Raw genomic sequence first — 18,246 nt, 5'->3', positions numbered from 1 at the left:
AAGAAGAAAAACTAGAAATATGGCATTGGAACTGCAGAGGATATAGAAGAAAACAAGCATTACTACAACAGTACATCAGCACACAACTAACTCCACCCGACGTAATAGCTCTACAAGAAACAGGGATTACCCCAACACTACAGGGCTACACGTGCTACGAGAATCCGGAGGAAGGGAGAAGAACGGCAATCCTAGTCAACAAAACTCTCATCGCCATAAGCCATGACAGGATAGCCGACACAGACGTAGAGCACGTAATAGTCGAGATCATACCAAAAAAGGAAAGGAAGGGAGGAAGCATATTCATCGTAAATATGTACAGCCCCCCGAGACAAAGCAGGGCGAAATTCGACGCGCTGTTCAAAGGAGCAGACAAGCTGGCTAAAGGAAATGCACTAGTCATACTGGGAGATTTCAACGCCAGAGAGGAGAGCTGGGGATACACGAGAACGGATCAAAAGGGAAGAGCGGTAACCGAGGCAGCTGACAATATCGAGTGTGAACTCATCACGGAAGCCGATACCCCTACGAGAATCGGGAACAGCGTGAACAAGGACACCTGCCCCGATCTGACGTTCGTCAAAAGAACAAGGCAAGCGGAGTGGGACAACCTAATGGAAAACCTAGGTAGCGACCACTATATCCTAAAGACGCAAATCACAATAGCAGACAAAATTAGACGACAGATAGGGAAAGCAAACATAACGGACTGGAAAGCGTTCAGAGAAGCATGTGGCGATACAATAAACAGCATCGAATTTATAACAGACTGGGGGAACATGCTCAAAGAAACATAACTCAAATTCACCAAAGAAATTGAGCGTACGCCGCAGACGCCGGACGTGAACTCTAGACTTCTCAGACTATGGGAAGCCAGAAGGGGGCTCACAAAAAGGTGGAAAAGACAGAAATACAACAGAAAGCTCAAGGTAAAGATCGCGGAAATCACGAAAAAGGCAGAAGAGTACGCGGCGCAGCTATCGAAGCAAAATTGGCAACAATTTAGTGACTCTCTAAACGGAACCTTGAGCACTTCAAAAACATGGCGCATACTCAAGGCACTCCTAGATCCGGCAAAATCAAAGACCGAAAACAACAAATTCATATACCGACTGGTGCACCAGTACGAGGGAACAGACTCGGAACTATTGGACAAAGTACGCAAAAAGTGCTACGGCGACGCCGACCCAGCAGCCCACACAGAGCGCTACAAAGGAGAAGAAAATGGAAGGCTGGATAGACCCATCACCCGGGAAGAGGTGTACGAGGCGATAAGAAGCGCAACAAAGAACACAGCCGCAGGTGCGGACAAGATCAAAAACGCGCTCATCCGCAACCTCGGAGACGAGCTAGTCGCAAAGCTAACCGAATACCTCAATGGACACTGGCAAGCGGGAACAGTACCAGAAGAATGAAAGCACGCTGAAGTCATCATGATCCCGAAACAAGGCAAGAAACTTGAAGTGGAAAACCTCAGACCAATCTCCCTTACATCATGCCTAGGCAAGATCTATGAGAGAGTGGTTATGAGGAGGCTACAAAATCATATGGAAGAAAACGAGCTGCACCCCCACAGCATGTTTGGTTTCAGAGCCAGGCTCTCGACCCAAGATGTAGTCCTACAAATCAGAGAAGAGGTACTGAGCAATATCCCGCTCAACGGAGAGCACATCATCATGGCACTGGACGTCAAAGGCGCCTTTGACAACGTAAGCCACGTAGCCATCCTGACAGGACTAGACAACCTAAATTGCGGCATGAAAATACACAGCTACGTCAAGGCATTTTTCTCCAACAGAACAGCAACAATCGGCCTGGGCGAGCTGAGATCCGAAAAGTTCAACACCCCAAACAAAGGCACACCGCAGGGACCGGTCATCTCACCCATCCTGTTCAATGTTGCCATGATTGGACTGGCCCAACAGCTAGACCAAATCGACGGCGTACGCCACGCCATGTAAGCCGACGATATCACTGTATGGGTCACCAAAGGCTCGCTCAGGGAAAAGGAAGACATATTACAAGAAGCTGCGACATGCGTAGAGGAACATGTCAAGGCAAGAGGTCTACACTGTAAACGGAAATGAGCCGAAAAAGGCATTTTAAGGGATGTGACCTCCCTTGAGACTACGTGCCTGAAAACCGTGCTCCCTTAGAGTGGTGTAGAAATGCTCAGCGTCCTCCATTTCTCTCCCTCGCAAAATGCGGATGAAAGAAGGAGACAGAACCTCAATTCTACATCCTTTTTAAGAGGGAGTTTAGAAGATACAGGCCTCCCTTTAGCGTAAACGGAGTTCTGTTTCTTATTTTATGCGTTATTTTCTTTTCTTTTACACATCTGTGAGAAGGAAACTAGAAAGGAGAGATATATTGTCCAAGTGGTTCTTCTTCTTTTTTTTTCTTTCTGCAAATTTATACATTTCCGGAGTGCAAGCCAACTTATTTAGGGCGATATAATAGACGCTTTGTTCGTCTCGTCGACCACAATGTCCTGTCGCGCTGCCAGAACCCCCGGTCGGCATCTGACGAGCTGTCTTCGGAAGCGAGACCATGCAAAACTTCGACGGCTTAGGCCGCAGAATGTCCTCGCTTCTGTTCGTCTTCCCATCAACTAAAAGTGAAACTGAAGGCAAAGCTCGCAAAGCGCCACTGTCGTCGGCGCCGGTGACGGCACCTGTTTTGCTCATCGTAGTTCTGCGTGTGTGTCTATATGCGTGCTTACGAGGTAATTTTGGCGGCCGTCGGAGAGTGTTTCGTGTAGTGTGGAACCTCACAAGAAAGCTACCTGCCCCACTGCGCAGCACGGCGGTGATCGGCCACTGCGTAGTCATCGCTTTGACGTGATCTGTGTACTACAATACACTTTCGTGGTTCGCGCGGCCGTGCTCGGGTATTCCCTCCTGCGCCACGATATGACAGCGGCTAGATAAACCTCACCCACAGTCCTCACAAAATCGGACCGCGTACGGTGTCGACTGCTTTTGGAAACGGCGCGTTTCGGATTACCGCTTGCCCAGTTGCCTCATGTTTGACGCGGCCTTTTCAAGCTGCCGTGGTGAGTACGGCGCGGAAGCATTGCGCTATGCGCATAATGCTCACACCTTTTATGTCGCGGTGTTGAGACTTACCGGTCCTCTCAATAAAACTCAAGAAGACAGTGCCGCACAAAAAAGAGACGTTTCAACTTTTTTCTTTCTCTTTTTCAATTTAATTGTCGTGTTTTACGTGTCAGAACCATGATCTGTTCCTGTGACCTCGTGCTTAATACTAAGCACAACTCCAAGGACGCTTATAACAACCACGGCGGGTCAAAGAGTATTGGAGTTTCGTCATCAGGTGTGTTTGATAACCACTTCGCCTTAAGTGTCGATATAGGTTGTGACTGCCCACTTGAAAAACACAACAGGAAATTTTAGTCTGTCGTTCTGTTGTCCGTAGTGTGACGTCCTGTAGTTCTTGATCAATATTCAATTAAAAATTGACAGAGACCTCTTCAAGGCTATGTAAATTTGTTTGTAGAAAAAAGAAAAAAAAAAAAAGGAAAAAAAAAATCTCCCTGCAGGGGATTTGAACTCCGGACTGAGGCATCCCGAGCCCAGCATCTTACCACTACGCCACGACGAATATGCCCCTTCGTGCATATTTCAGCTATACAAACACTTTGCGTTTATGTTTATAATTGCATTTTAAGAGTCAACAGGCGCTTTCATTCCACCGCGTCAACTGCCGCATCTCTAGAAAAGTAAAAGTGTTCTTACCATCGACAGGTACATTGTGTAGTGCTAGAACCTCGATTTTGCTGTAGGATATCCATATTAAATAAGAAATACAGAAATAGACAACGGTGACCGGGGACACTGTTAGGTTGTTACTGCTAATTTCGACAGTTGTCTCTCGCTCTGCACTTTTGAGCGCGCATATAATTCTGTGTTCAATGCAAGATAGCTACATAAACATTCGTGGATGATTGTTCATTCTGACAGCATACTGGCATCTCTCGGCAGCGCTGTACCAGAATAATGAGACCCGAGCGAGACAGCTTTTCACGCAACTTTGTGGAACAACCCAAAACTTCTTTTTCGCTTTGTAAAAGCTTATGCAATATTTCTGGGAAGTTAACTGTGTCAGTGTAACGGCACATGTAAGTCCACAGGCCTGTGTGCCACGTCTTACCAAATAACACAAAACGGATACGCAGCCATTCCCGCAGATGATATGATTTTCATCAGCGGCCGATTTTGAGGAGGCCGTTAGGGCATTTATGGTGCTTCGTCGTCACGGCACAATTATAACAATTGGCCACTTCGACTTTAATACCGGTGTCTGTGCTATCAGCATTGCCGGCTTCAGAGAAGCACGATTGAATACCGCGCAAGAGAAAAGTACAGGGTACACCACCGATGCGAAATTTACATACAATTTTAAAGCGTCGCGACTGAAAGCGCTTCTGTCGCGGCGTCAGAAATTATGTCGCTGCGACAGAAAGTGGCACATTTCTAACGCCACGACCGAAAATGTGTAGTCCCGACAGAGAGTTCCTGTTGCGACGTCAGAATCGCTGTTGCGATAGAAAGTTGCTGTTGCGACTTCAGAACTCTTGGTCTTCACGACAGGATGATTCTGTTGGGACATCATAATTTCTGTCATAATGTCAGAAATGTCTGTCGCAACTACAGAAACATCAGGAACTTCTGTCGTAGAACAGAAATTTCCGTAGTTGCGACAGGAACTCCTGTTGTCTTTTTCAACTGGGAGCGATTTGCGTCACAGCAACATTATTTTTAAGGCGGCAAATTACTGTTATGCAGCATGAACAATGCGAACAGCCAGCCTGTTTCTGTGTTAAATGGAGGCACGCGGTGTGTGCACACAATTACGTTCATTTTGTCAGTTTTGTGAAATAAGCTTCAAGCTGCATGCATTTTCACTGGGAAATCTGTACCAGCACTTCCTTGTATCAAGTTGTCTATGCACAAAGGTTTGTGCATTAGAAATCACAGTTTCAGGCAGTTACAGCCTACAATTTCTTTTTTTTTTTTTGTATACAGACACTAACTGTGTTTTCATAGTCATGTATTGCACGTTTGACCAGTGCTGAAAAGGACAAATGGAATAAATTTAAATAGGCCTGCGAATTTGTTTGCTTGGTCAGGCTTTGATGTATTTTAGTAACGTGTTCATGTGCAGATGTCGTGTGAATGCATACTTGGACTTTAGTTACGTTTCACTGCATCAAAAGAAACCACCCAGCCAATCTCAATTTCCTTCCTTGTTTCTTGCCCTTGGTGTCCACATACCTGAATGTATTCTGAGTTTTTGTACCAAGACAACAGCAGGGCATCACACATGCTAGAAACATTAAGACAAAGAACAAGGAATGTGGCACAAATGATCCACAGAGTCACAAAACAACAAAGAGGCTTCAAAGAAGCGGAGGCAGTCAGACTTGTGCAAGCATTAATTATTAGCAGGGTGACCTATAGCCTCCCCTTTCAAAAACTAAATAAGGCTGAAATGTCTAAAGTGAGCTCCATCATCAGGGCAGCTAGGGCTCCCAAAAACACATGTGCCAAAAAGCTGGAGGCTCTTGGTATTCACAACACATATGAAGAACATGACACGGCATGTGGTCATGCCTCAGAGAGAACATCTGAATTCTACAAAACAAGGAAAGGCTCTGTTACAAAAGGCAGGATATCCCCTGATAGCGCAGTATGGCTGAGAAAAAACAGTTTTGCTACCCAGACAAACAAGAGAGGAAATTCTAGTTTCACGAATCCCAAAGAATATGAGCACGGAACACCACCAAAGCAGAAGAAAAGCGCAATCAAAGGCTTTACAAAAGAAATGTGAAAGAAATCCAGACGTGTACTACACAGATGCATGTAGAGTGGCAACAGACAAATTCAAAATAGTGGCCTTCAATTGGCCCACAGGGATAACAACTTCCATTCGGAACCCTTTAACCTGCACCGTGGAGGCAGCAGCCATAGCGCTGGCCTTTCGAGATGCAGAAGCAAAAGAAACAATCTGCATTGGCCATGATGGACTCTAAGGCAGCATGCTGTTCGTGCATGACGGGTACCGTCCCATACAAAATTCACAGAATTGCACCAGGTGGTAATTTGGTGCCCGGCGCACTCTGGACTCGAGGAAAATGAGAGGGTGGACCGAACTGCTCGAGCAAAAAGCATCCGAGCACTAGTCAGTCCTTTCAAGGAACTCCCATTGACCCACACGACACTTCGAAAACCAGGAAAAGGAAAGACAAAAATACAGCCGCCCGCACTCCAACCTTATGAAAGAACAGGCCAGGGATTCGCGCTGTGCACAGACTAACACATATTTACACCTACAAATACTCACTAAGGTACACCCTGCATTCTATGAAAGTATGTGTTCTTGGTGCGAGGAGCTGCCAACTCTTGCCCACGTAACATGAACGTATAAACTACAGCCTCCAAATTCCAATTCGCCCCTTATGGCGTAAGTGCCAAGTAACAGGCACTGGGATGTTTGGCTTGCTAGTGAAGATGTAGAGAGCCAGAGAGCTCTTCTCGATCAAGCCCAGCAAACCACAGAGATCAGTGGAGCCCTGGACTGAGGGACGCACCGACCGCCCAAACCACTAAGAGAAATAAACTTTACACTACTATTACTTGCCCTTAGTGCTATCAGCCATCAAGTTTACCTACAACTACAAATGAGCCACATGTCACTTGATTCACTCAGATTCCATTTCACTCTTTGTAGGAGGCCATGCATGACTGATTGCGTATGTGCAGCATTTTGTTGCCACAGAGGGGTATGTAATATGGAAACCAACATAAACATTAGTACACTCTGTAGTAACTTGTTCTGAATTGAACTTTTAAAAATAAAGAGCAATTTCAATAAATGACAACATGTGTTTTTTTTTTTTTAACTGGGTGAGTAGTGTGCTACCGTCTGGGATTTTTTTTATTCCACGTGGTAGAGGTGTGTGGCTGTCACTGTACTGCTTTCAAGCTTCTGCATCAAGTGTGCTTGTGGCACCTGGGACTAATTCTCAAAGCAAATATGCTTCAGGTAATTGTGAATTCTCGTCAAACATGACATGCATATTGCTGTATTTGTCTTGGAAAATTTATTCAGAAAAGCAGCTTTTATAGCTTCAGTAAATTATTCATTGTGGCCAATTCAGGTGACCCTTTCCGAGATTGACCATTAATTTTACAGCAGTGGCTTTCTATCATTCAAGTATTCAGTGTGTATACTGCTTCTTTTCAGATATGTTAACATCATACAAGTCTGCATTCCTAAGAACATAAACAGCCAGAGGCCACATTGCAAAGACAGGGATCTGAGTATCAAGAAAAGAAATCAGTAATAAAGGTAGCAAGAAGTACTCACAAGCAAATGTTTGTTGTCAGAGGGATGCAAGAATAATACAGCCCATCCAGGGGGTGCGCGAAAGCCAGATAATGGCCACAAAAAACAAAGCCTACTCATATGTCACAGCCATTTTAATCAATATTGACATTTAACTCCAGGGTATGCATATTGAAGCCTTGCTAATTATGTAAATTTACTAGCACTACCGTCCAGTACTGCTGTGCTCCTGAATGGTGGCTCACATTTGCAGGCAGCAATAGGTGCAGCGACATCCATCATTCGTGCATCACTCATTTTGGACAATACACACCTTGTTGCAAGGAAAAGTAGCCACAATATAGCTTTGTAACAATTATTGGCAATTAGTTTGAGAAAGGCGTTTCCAACCACACCAGGCTAGACCGGCATTGCTTTGCAGCATGCTCTACACCGGGAACGTAACTCCTTGCCCCCGAACCCAACATGTCTGTTTACCTGGCATAGGACAATGTGCAGACAATGCTCACCCCCCCCCCCCCCCCAACACATGCACCAATATATTCCTGGCTACCGGCACTGGTCCTTGTTACAAGAAATAGAAGTACGGATCCTTGGTCTCGATGTTCGCCAATCCGGAACAAGATCAAATTGGCTAGGCAAAATAAAGAAGACACCAATGTCAACCTTCCACCTGATATGAAGGATTGCATCTAAATGTGGAGAAGATTGTACCGAAATAGCCAGTAATGCTGTTTGGTCTGTACTCCCGCCACATATTATTTATCAGGCTCAGTTTTACTGGCCCTCACTGAAGCATAGGGACCAGATTGACATCATTATTCAGAACGTGATGAGGGCAATAGCTGCTCTCCCTCTGTTCGCTCAAGAACATGCCCAGGTGAACACCACGGCAGCATTGCTAATTCAATGTGAATGAGCATTTGAATTAAAGAGGTTGCATGTTGCAGTCACTTCTGATTGCTTGGGTGCAAGAACAGACTTAAGGCCATGGCACGGCTGTACACTGATGTTCCTTTGGACCAATGTATTTTGTACAGACGCTGCTATTACAAGAGATGGAAGCATAGTATCAGTCAGCCTTAAGTACTTCCCTCTTTATAAAAATAAGGAATCTACAATGGATGTCTGCAACTCTACTTGAGCTTCATACCATACATGACAAGAGTCTGCAGAACGGGGCTGGTACACGGTAAAGTCACACATGACACCAATGAGGCAGCCTCATTTTTATCAAACTTCACCCAAATACAGACACACCAATTCCTTGAGTGCCATTTAGCAGCTGAAGCAAGACAGTAAAGCCACATAGCTTTGTCAGAAGATACACAAGCTTCACAACTACTCACTTTTAATGCTTGCTTACACTAGGTACAGGGACACATCTCTGGCCTTTTCAATGCCATGGCAGATAACAAAGAACACAACAACATCAAGAACATGTATCTACCCGCACCTCTTGTGCCAGGCTCACTTACCGTCTTTCTACCCTGAAAAGTTTGCTCTGATGCGACACATGCTTTTACGCTCAAGTTCGACAGCCATTGCTGCATCAATTTTGCAAGCACTGTCAAGGACGCAGTATTCTTAACTGCAATTTATTATCAGGAAACACGTAAATTTTAATAATGTGAGCACAGGCATCTTGACTCACTTATTATGAATGGAAAGAAATGTCACTGCTGCCTGAATGAAAAGAGTAATCTTCTGCAGTTGTAGAGAGTCAGTGTAGCTTCATGCAATACTGTTTCACAGCAAGTTTGTACAAAGTATCATTACAGGCAGGGAATTATAGGCCTAATTGTGCTTTTCACTTGCTCTGAATGTGACCTTAAACAAAGCATTGTGTGTAAAAAGGGCAAATGTTCTTTGATATGAAGCATCTATCAGGGAGTAGCATTTTGCCTTTTGAGACTTTTTAGCATCCATGGGGGAGAGATTAAATTGCCAGTGTATCTCTATAAGGCATGCCTCTAAAGATGCACATGGCGTTTAGGAAGGTAAATTTTTTTGAACCAGGGAGGGACGTACGGAAATAACTTTAATGAGAAAAGGATCTGCAAGGTTTCCAGCCCAGGCTCAGGCCACCCGGGCATTATGTGCGGTGAGGCATAGCCTTTCCACTGCTGCCCGGGCCCACTGGATAGCCCATAGTTGGTCGTGTAGTTCCGAGCTAGTCAGAGCGCTTAGCTATCGCTCCTCGAGAAGGTCCTGTTCTATCTTGTCCTCTAGATATATCGATCTGATCTGTGTGCACTTCCATGAGATCTGTGCATTGTATGCGGGTTCTTGCTTGCAGAGCTTGCAGCTCGCGTCTGGGTATTGTGTTGAATTTACTCTGTCTAAATGTACTGGGTTTCGGAATATTCTGGTTTGCAACCTCCTCCAATCTGTTTCTTGAAACCTGTCGAGTTGTTTGCGGGGTTGTGGGTATGTTTCTCCTCGTTTCGTATAGTGTGTCAGTATGTCGTGGTACGTGACCAGTCTGTGCCTGTTGTCTCGTATCGCTACTTCGTTGTCGTTGCCTCCCCGCTGTCCTTCCCCTTTCCCCGGGGGTTGCGGGGTGTTGTGCCGTCACTGTCCGAGACGCGGTGGATTAGTTCTCGCGCGGCTCGGTCGGCCTTCTCATTGAGGTTGGGAGGGCCATTCATGGTTACTTCTTCCATATGTACTGGGATCCATTTGAGGTATTTGGGTCATGTCAGAGAAACACAAATGTATTGTTCCAAAATGGTACAGTGTTACTCCGCTGCTAGAAAGGTGATTTAGAAGAGCTCTCTAACTCCGTTGACTAAATTTTCAGAGGTCATTGCAATGGGTGATTCCCCTGTTACTCTGGTATTGCTAGTCTGGTGCTTACTGTCAGTGATATACACAGCATGCCAGTCTTGGAGCTCAACTTTCAAGAGCCAATTAAGAGGCATGTCATGGGTGATTTAATAAGCTTATTAGGCTTCTTTTTAAATAAACAATTAATTTATTCTTTATTTTTGCTGTCATTTTGATGGCCTGTCTATGCTTTTTGTTTTCAAAGGCCATATTATTTTCATAATTATGGCCTTCAATGTTTAATTGTAATATCCCTTATAATCCACAGTGATTACTCGTAAAAGAGAAATCAATATAGAACAAACAGTAGATGTGGGTAAATGTATGTGCATTGACTTGAACAGTCACCTGCAGAAGTTTAAAGTCAGGTTGCTCAATGGATTGAATAATCTCAGTTGGAAAGCAGCACTAAGTGTGTTCATATGCCCCTCACTCATCCAGTATACGTAAATGTAACCAAATGTAGTATATGTAACCAACACACTCTCAGACTTTAGCGCAATAAGTTAATATGTTGTGTTATGCTGTTGAGTTGAGACTGTGAATGGAACGATTATTAAAATGAGCAAGCTAGAGACAACTATTGCAGTGTTTATAATTTGTGGTAATTGCAGCATGATGTTGCAAAAGAACATAAATAATGCTCCTCTCAATGTTTCTATCTATGCCTTTCGTTCATCTCTTAGTCTCTCTGAAATTAAGCAGCAGAGCATGGCACAAGCACTGCTGCTTACGTTTATAATGGAGTCATCAGTGGGTTTCAGACAGAGGCAACTCCTGTCCCTTATGCACATATGTTTTGGTATTTTCAAGACTGTTCCTGTCATACCAAAGCCAAGGCTCACTGGCCCCTCATGGTATTGAAGCTTGCTCACCAATTACTCAGAGTGGATGATACATTTTCTGGATTTTGTCAGGTGCCATCTGTCTTGCCCTAATCATGGTATGAAAGGTAGGTCCTGCTGGTCCAATGCAGCTATCTTAATAAAAAAATATTATAATTTGCATGTTTCTTCTCTTGGCCACCGAAGTGCATCATCCAAACCAAACACAAACACTTTTTTTCCTAGGCGCACTCTTGAAAACAAAGGCTTGCAGCCACATGCAGAAGAAAGTACAAAACAAATTATGCAAATTAATGCTCTGCAGTGTGCAGATTATGCAATGTGTACAGTAACTAAGGCTGCACCTCTAATGCATTAACTGTATTCAAGATTATGAAAGCTTTTTGCTAATTAAGCCATGTTCTAAAATTGGATTGCATACCCTAGCTGCATATGTGACTAAAAATGTGGTAGCTCAGTTGAAAAAGCTACAAGTGGCATTCCTGTGGGGTATGTTTGTTCACTTGAAAAGCCCATTTTACTCAGTTGGTCATATGACAAGAAATTTTGTTGTTGTGTTCTTAATACTTCATTCCTACATTGCATATTACACTACACCCTAAATGTCCACACAGCCCACATATATCATCATTAAATTAATAAAATGTGAATACCATGTGCACATTTGTAATGTTCCTCTTCAGGCGAATATGTACGGTACTGTACCTATATGCCGCCCTCATCATTCGTCTACACGCTAATAGGAAGTTCGTTTACATAGTTGTGTGCGAGAAAAATACTAAACAGCACTTCATCGGCATGTCGTCGGCGAGCATATCTCATGAGAGCCTCTCAACTGTACGTGCCAATTCGACCGAGTCATACATACATACATACGGTGCGATTCGGCAAACATGAACCTATCTCCAGGGCCAGTATGTCAATGGATTCCTTTCTCGGGGTTATCGTTATTATTATTACCTACCGTCCATATAAACGACCTATCGGTGATAGTGTACGCGCAGCACGGCAAGGAAAGGCCCTAGCGAGTACGGCACCTCGATCCGGCCTGCCTGCTCTATCATAACATAGCATAACCGTCAAAATAAAGTGATCGCAATCGCACCTATTGTGTAACACAATAAGAAAAAAAGGCTAATGCCAACAGAGCTGTGATACGGAAGCGATCGACGTTTCACGTACCGTCAACACGCTAACTTAATTGTTGACAAAACACGATTTTACTACTAGCGCTGGCCAGACAGAAAGCGTTGTCGGCCGCATATGCCAAACTCGGTCCAAGGATGCTCGGGGCGGCCAAGCAATTGCTGACTCGGGCCCGGGCCGGGCTTGGACCTAGGAGCGTCTGGCCGGGGAACATTCATTGGCAACAGACGGGAAGTCAGCGAGTCGTGGAAAGTTCTTGCGCGAGCGAAACGCAAGCGAAATTAAAATATGTTACAATGTCCACCGTCTACAATCGGGCAGCGCGAAGCATTGGGCCGCGCAACAGCTACGCAGTTAATCTGAACCCTCGGGCTAATCACAGGTCACATACCGAACCCCGCGTCGTAAGAATGGGCTATTTTCCCATGCCCTTCACCTGCGGGGTGCCCTCACGCAGCGAGCGTACTACCATCCAAAAGTCAATCTATTATTGCCCGGCCGGCACCGCGTACGGCGGACGTGAGGTGGCACACAACGACGGGAGCTTTGCCCAAGCCGGATTAGCAAACGTTAAGAAACTGCCGTATTGTAATAAGTCGTGGTTATCAGCGCGTCAAATGACAAGGAAGAGCTCAATCATAAACTACGCTTATCCATGCCGGCCTGGTCGCTGTGGACGCGGATATAACACATAGCGTTACAGAAAAGTGTTCACAAACCATTAACAGCCCTGCTCGTGTATTTAATAACGTTTTCTACTCATCGTACCTTTGCGCTAGCTGTTACCAAAACTAAGATAAATCCTAACCAATTCGCCCACCTTGCTGTCTTGCTGACATAATATGACTGGTGAAAGTTATTCTAGTGCATGCACATATATCGTATTCACATGTGCATATATTGATTGTTTACTTCAGCATAAAAAAAAGAAGGATGCTCCATCTGTATAATTTCACAAAATTACATTTTCCTTCCTTTCTTTCCTTTTTTTTACTGTTGCAGTGGGTTGAGTACAATATGTACAAATAAAATATGTCACTTTCACACTACCCCATCACTTAGGAACAGCAAATCAGCAATCAGGATGACAGATATATTTATTTTCTTATTAATTTTTTAAAATTTGTAGTCAGTATGAGACAGCTCACACTAAGCTTGCTTGGTTTTTAACAAGCTCTTGGTCAACAACGACACATACGTTTGGGACTCGGAAATAAACTGTGCAGTGCGTCTGTCTCAGCATGCTTTAAGAATGACAAGCCAAACCTTCATCTTATGCAAGTGTGGAAACTGACAGTTTATGCAACCACACACCCATAACACGTCTACAAACCTGTCATTCTTATGCACTAGAGGTTGAAGTTTGATGTCAAAATATATGTCACTTTCATCACTGATTGATTCATGCGTGACATCTCTTCTTGTACTAATCAAGACGTGGCTAAACGATACCATCTCCTATAAAATTTTTCTTTTCACATCTGCATGCAACACTTTTTGTTGTGAATGATGCAACTGCATAGAAGGTGGCATGCTCATAGCTTTAAAAAAATAAATTCTTGCAGTTCCAACTGGCATTCGTTCATTCCTAGAGCACATTTTCATTTCACTTCAATGCTCAAGCAGAATGTTCTCATAAGTGCATACTACTGCCCTCCGGATGTAAATTGTGCATTTTCAAGCGAGTTTCAAAACATTCTAAATGAAGTGCATATGCTATTTTGGCATTCTACTGTTATCATTTATGGCAATTTTAATTTCTCCATTATTAACTGGACAACAGAATCTGTCACAGCTGCTCACGCTCAATGGCGTATTTTCCTTCATTCCTGTATATGTTACCTCAACTCATTACTCTCCCAACCTGTTCATCATGTACACTGGCCAATATTCTAGATCTCATCAGAGGTAGAAAAAAATTAACATTCAAATATGCAAAGCCATCAAAACTGCCCTGGGCCTACCATCTACGGCTTTGACTACGAGACTTCTCAAGACGGGCATACACAACACCTGGCAAGAATTAGCCGAAGCTCGTAAAGCCAGTCAGTTAGAATGACTTAAGCTCATGCCCACCGGGAGATCAGTGCTGCAACGGCTGAGCTACAGTGAAACCTTTATAGGCCACCACGGACCGAAAAGAAAGAATTCCTCCAAACATCTGCAAATCCCTGTGCATAGCACTAATTGTACCACAAGGAAAGAAGACAAGCCCAAGTGGATGCCCTACGGCAAAGACACAGGCAAGGTCCGGATGCCAGATACACCGACACAGTCAAATACCCGCAAAGAAATGCTTACGCCCTGAACGTCACAGATTCTAAGGGCAGAGAGCTAGCGTCTGCCACAGTCCGTGCGCAAAACTCTGAGACTGCAGAAGAGACGGCGATCGCCCTAGCAACTACCACGTGCAGACGCAGCTGTAGTTCTTTCCGATTCTGAAGCAGCTGTCAGGAACTATGCTAAGGGTCTAGTGTCGACAGAAGCACTAAAGATATTGAAGCACGACAGCGCTTCGATCCGCTACACCTGCGTGACCTGGGTTCCTGGGCATGACGGGCTGGAGGGGAACGAATCAGCACACGCCGTGGCCCGAGGCCACACCTGCCGGGCCAACCCTTCCTACTCTCAAGATGCCGGTCTGCGTCAGCAGGGGCAGAGACCGTACCCATCACCTACTCAGCGATCCTTCAATATCACAGGCTGGAACGCAGGCTGCACCCACCACCTCACCCAAAGCTCACCGAAGAAGAAAGTACCACACTCAGAAGACTACAGAGTAACACTTACACCCACGGAATACTCATGCACAGACTATACCAAATGCTACAAGGAAATATTCATGCACAGACTATGCCCAATGCTACAAGGATACCGCTGCCCAATGTGCGGCTTACCATACACCTTGGCGCACCTGATCCTCGAGTGTCCATGGCATCTAGATACAGACGCATCGCCTTCACCGAAAGAATATAAGGCCAGACAAGAAAGCGAAGACCTCATTGAAACGTGAGAGGCCAAGCTCGTCTCCGAGGGCCTGGAGCAACAATGACACCTCGTCGCCAGGGCCAAGGAGGCAGCGAAGGCCAGAGGATTCCTGGAATGAGGAGACCTCCCACCTAGAGTAGAACTGGGGCTTAACCCGGGATACTGTTTCAAAAATAAATGTTTATTCCTCCTCCTCCTCATCTCGACCAGCGATCCTCTAATCTGTTCCGGCATTACTCACCTGGACGGGCTGTCTGATCATGCAGTTATAGTAGGTCTGCTTAACTTCTCTTTAACAAAAAAGAAAACACTACTAAACACATTAGGTGCTACAATAGGGCCAACATTACTCGGCATAATCGTTAATTAGCCACCTTTGCAGACACAGTCGAGCTATTGAAGAGAACTGGTTATGTTTAGAGCCACCTTTGCAAATCTTATCAAAATGTTCGTCCTTTTTCTCAGCATTAGATGCAACAAAACATTCAGTAAACGCCTGCAGCACCTCATAAATAAAATGAAGCGCTCTATAGAATGGCAAATAAAAAAAAAAGCCAAGACATGGCAAAGATACATATTATGTGACAAAGAATGCCAGATGCTACTAAAATCCACACGTCAACAGGTTTACAGCTATGATTTATTATGAATAACAGTGATTATGGCACGTAATAAACCCCTATTCACAGCCTGACATAATCCTAATTCTGGTGGTGATGTAGTTCCTGAGTTATAGTGTGTGCAGTTACTAAATGATATGTTTTGTTGAGTGTCCAAATGTGAAGACATCACTGCATGCCCTGACTTCCCCATGCAATCTGACATGTCTGAAATTGTTATTAGTGGGTCGGGCATTTTTACCTTACTAAACAGATTAAAAACTTCATCTACAACAGGTCACAGCAAATTTAATAACAAGCTGCTCAAGAATGTGTCCCAGCTAGTGTCGCAACATACCCCCTGGGTTCATTCTTAAGACTGGTGAGTGGCTAAAGTCATCCCATTCTACAAATCCAGCGAGTGTTTATCACCCTTTAACTACCAATGAATATTATTAACCAGTACAATTCGCAAACTTATGGAACACATTATTAATTCACAAGTCATCGACTATTTCGAAGATCCCAGTTTAACATTCAACTACCAGCACAGGTTTTCATTTACATTACGACTTAGCATGAAACCACCACATTTACTCCATCTTTGCAGCAGCTCACCACTCTCTTGGCATCATCAAATTAAACCTAAAGCATGCTTTTGTCAACATACATAAACTTGCTTACACTACACTAATCCACACAAAGCTCGAATACGCATCGCTAATATAGCACTCTGGCAGGTAAACATTGTTGACGAGATTGCATTTGTTCAAAACTGGGCTGCTCACCTTCATATTTTCCGACTATTCATCTTACACTTCCGTGTCATCATTAAAAGCACGTACTGATTTAAAAGCACTATCCCTTCGCCACAAATCAGTGCGTCTTTGCCTGCTTGACAAACTTTATAATCGTACTTCTCTTCACAATGATTTCTTTCAGTCACCACCTGTCGTATTTTCATGCCGGGATCACCACCTCATATTTAAGCGTACACCATCTCGCATGTTACAATATGCATGCTCCTTTATACCCTGCACCATCACTGAAGGGAACTGCTTTCCCTCTGATATTGCCACAGAATCTGACATTAAAATTTTACGACGTGCTACGCACTGTTAATTAGTTGCCTCTTTTATTACATTCTTGTTTAGTTGTTTTTGTGAGTTACTAATAAATACCTGTATTAATACCGTAGTTTATGTGTGCATGCATATTTTCAACATTTTATTTTGCTGTGTGCATAACTTTTGTTTTGCAATTCTTATGATTTCTTACATTCTGTTTCTTAATACCTAAACAATGTTAGCATACCTTTGTTCTGTACTTTGTCCTATTATTTGTTGTAACTATTTCTTTGTAATCTCATTTATGTTTGTACTCTCCCTGCCCCTGTTATGTGATGGGCGCAACTGATGCCTTTAAGGGCACCGTTGAGCGCTGCAACACTGCTACTTTGATGTAGCAGTGTTGTGAGGCATTTTGCTACCCTAGGTAAAGTCAAACTACTGCACTCCTCTCCACTCTAGCACGAAATTTAGGTGCACCATGTGAAGAATTTTAAGACACATTGTAAGGCATTATAGTAACTAATATGGGAAGAAAGTTGGTACACAGGTTTCCAGGCATCACTTCATTGTTCTTTCAAAAGTCAGTCATCCATAGTGCATTTGAAATTGGATATTTTACGGAATCCAACATTGTCCTTTGCCATTGGTGAAATGTAAATGTTAAAGTGGGGTGAGGAACGACTAGATGCGATGTGCCCATCTAGAGCTGCCAAATCTAAGTGGCCACTTGTTTTGCCTACAGCACAATATACCTCTGCTTGGTTGTGTTGCTGGTCAGAAATATACATACAAAATAACAGAAGGTGCTGCTGTGCCAATATATTCACAAAAGTCTTACATGATTATACAGGTGCCATCCATTAGCATCAAAACATGGCCTGCACAACAAGCACAGTATCTTCAGCGGAAATTGTAGTGTTATATCTTGCATACAGAAATGCAGAAAAGTGTAAACAAGGTGCACTCTGCTAAAATTTGTCTTGTGAATTCCTACTGTGCCAACTGTGCAGATTGATGGCATATAGTTTGATCTGGGAGCTAGCCCAATGCACATGTACACAAAGGAAAATGATTCACCTCTTAAATATGTGAAATGACGCCCAGGTAGGCACAGTAAATTTTCAACTTTGTATGCTTCAGTGTTATGCTAGAAGAAAACGTTTTTTTAGTGTGTTGCTCATTCACAATTATATACCAACTATGCATATAGGAGAAGAATCTGCAATCTTTTAGGCTGCGTGTTAAAATACCATGTATACAAACCCAGGGAAAACATGGGGAAGGCAGGAAATGGAAATTCAAGACGATGAGCAAACCGAGAACAAGACGAAAGCAGGAGCCAACGTTTCAACAAGTGGACTTGACTTCTTCAAGGCGACATATGCTTTCCTCGCCACA

At 43.9% G+C, this 18,246-nt stretch overlaps 1 protein-coding gene and 1 long non-coding RNA gene across 2 annotated transcripts; both read left to right on the top strand.

Moving 5' to 3' along the window:
* Positions 1-1,526: 1,526 nt before the first annotated feature.
* On the top strand, positions 1,527-1,961 carry LOC140217266 (putative nicotine oxidoreductase). The gene has a single exon (XM_072287676.1). The coding sequence runs from the start codon at positions 1,527-1,529 to the stop codon at positions 1,959-1,961; it is 435 nt and encodes a 144-aa protein (XP_072143777.1).
* A 973-nt stretch (positions 1,962-2,934) lies between these two features.
* On the top strand, positions 2,935-16,900 carry LOC129384959 (uncharacterized). Its single transcript, XR_008612506.2, has 3 exons — positions 2,935-3,055; positions 11,014-11,152; positions 16,076-16,900. It is a non-coding gene; the product is annotated as an uncharacterized lncRNA (long non-coding RNA).
* The last annotated feature ends 1,346 nt before the right edge of the window (positions 16,901-18,246 follow it).

This window comes from Dermacentor andersoni, chromosome 4 (assembly GCF_023375885.2).
Source record: "Dermacentor andersoni chromosome 4, qqDerAnde1_hic_scaffold, whole genome shotgun sequence".
NCBI classification, from domain to species: domain Eukaryota; kingdom Metazoa; phylum Arthropoda; class Arachnida; order Ixodida; family Ixodidae; genus Dermacentor; species Dermacentor andersoni.
This window is presented reverse-complemented; position numbering and strand designations above follow the sequence as displayed.

Bases quoted from the DNA above. Each gene is read 5' to 3' on its own strand.
- LOC140217266 (XM_072287676.1), top strand. From the start codon at position 1,527: ATGAGGAGGCTACAAAATCATATGGAAGAAAACGAGCTGCACCCCCAC.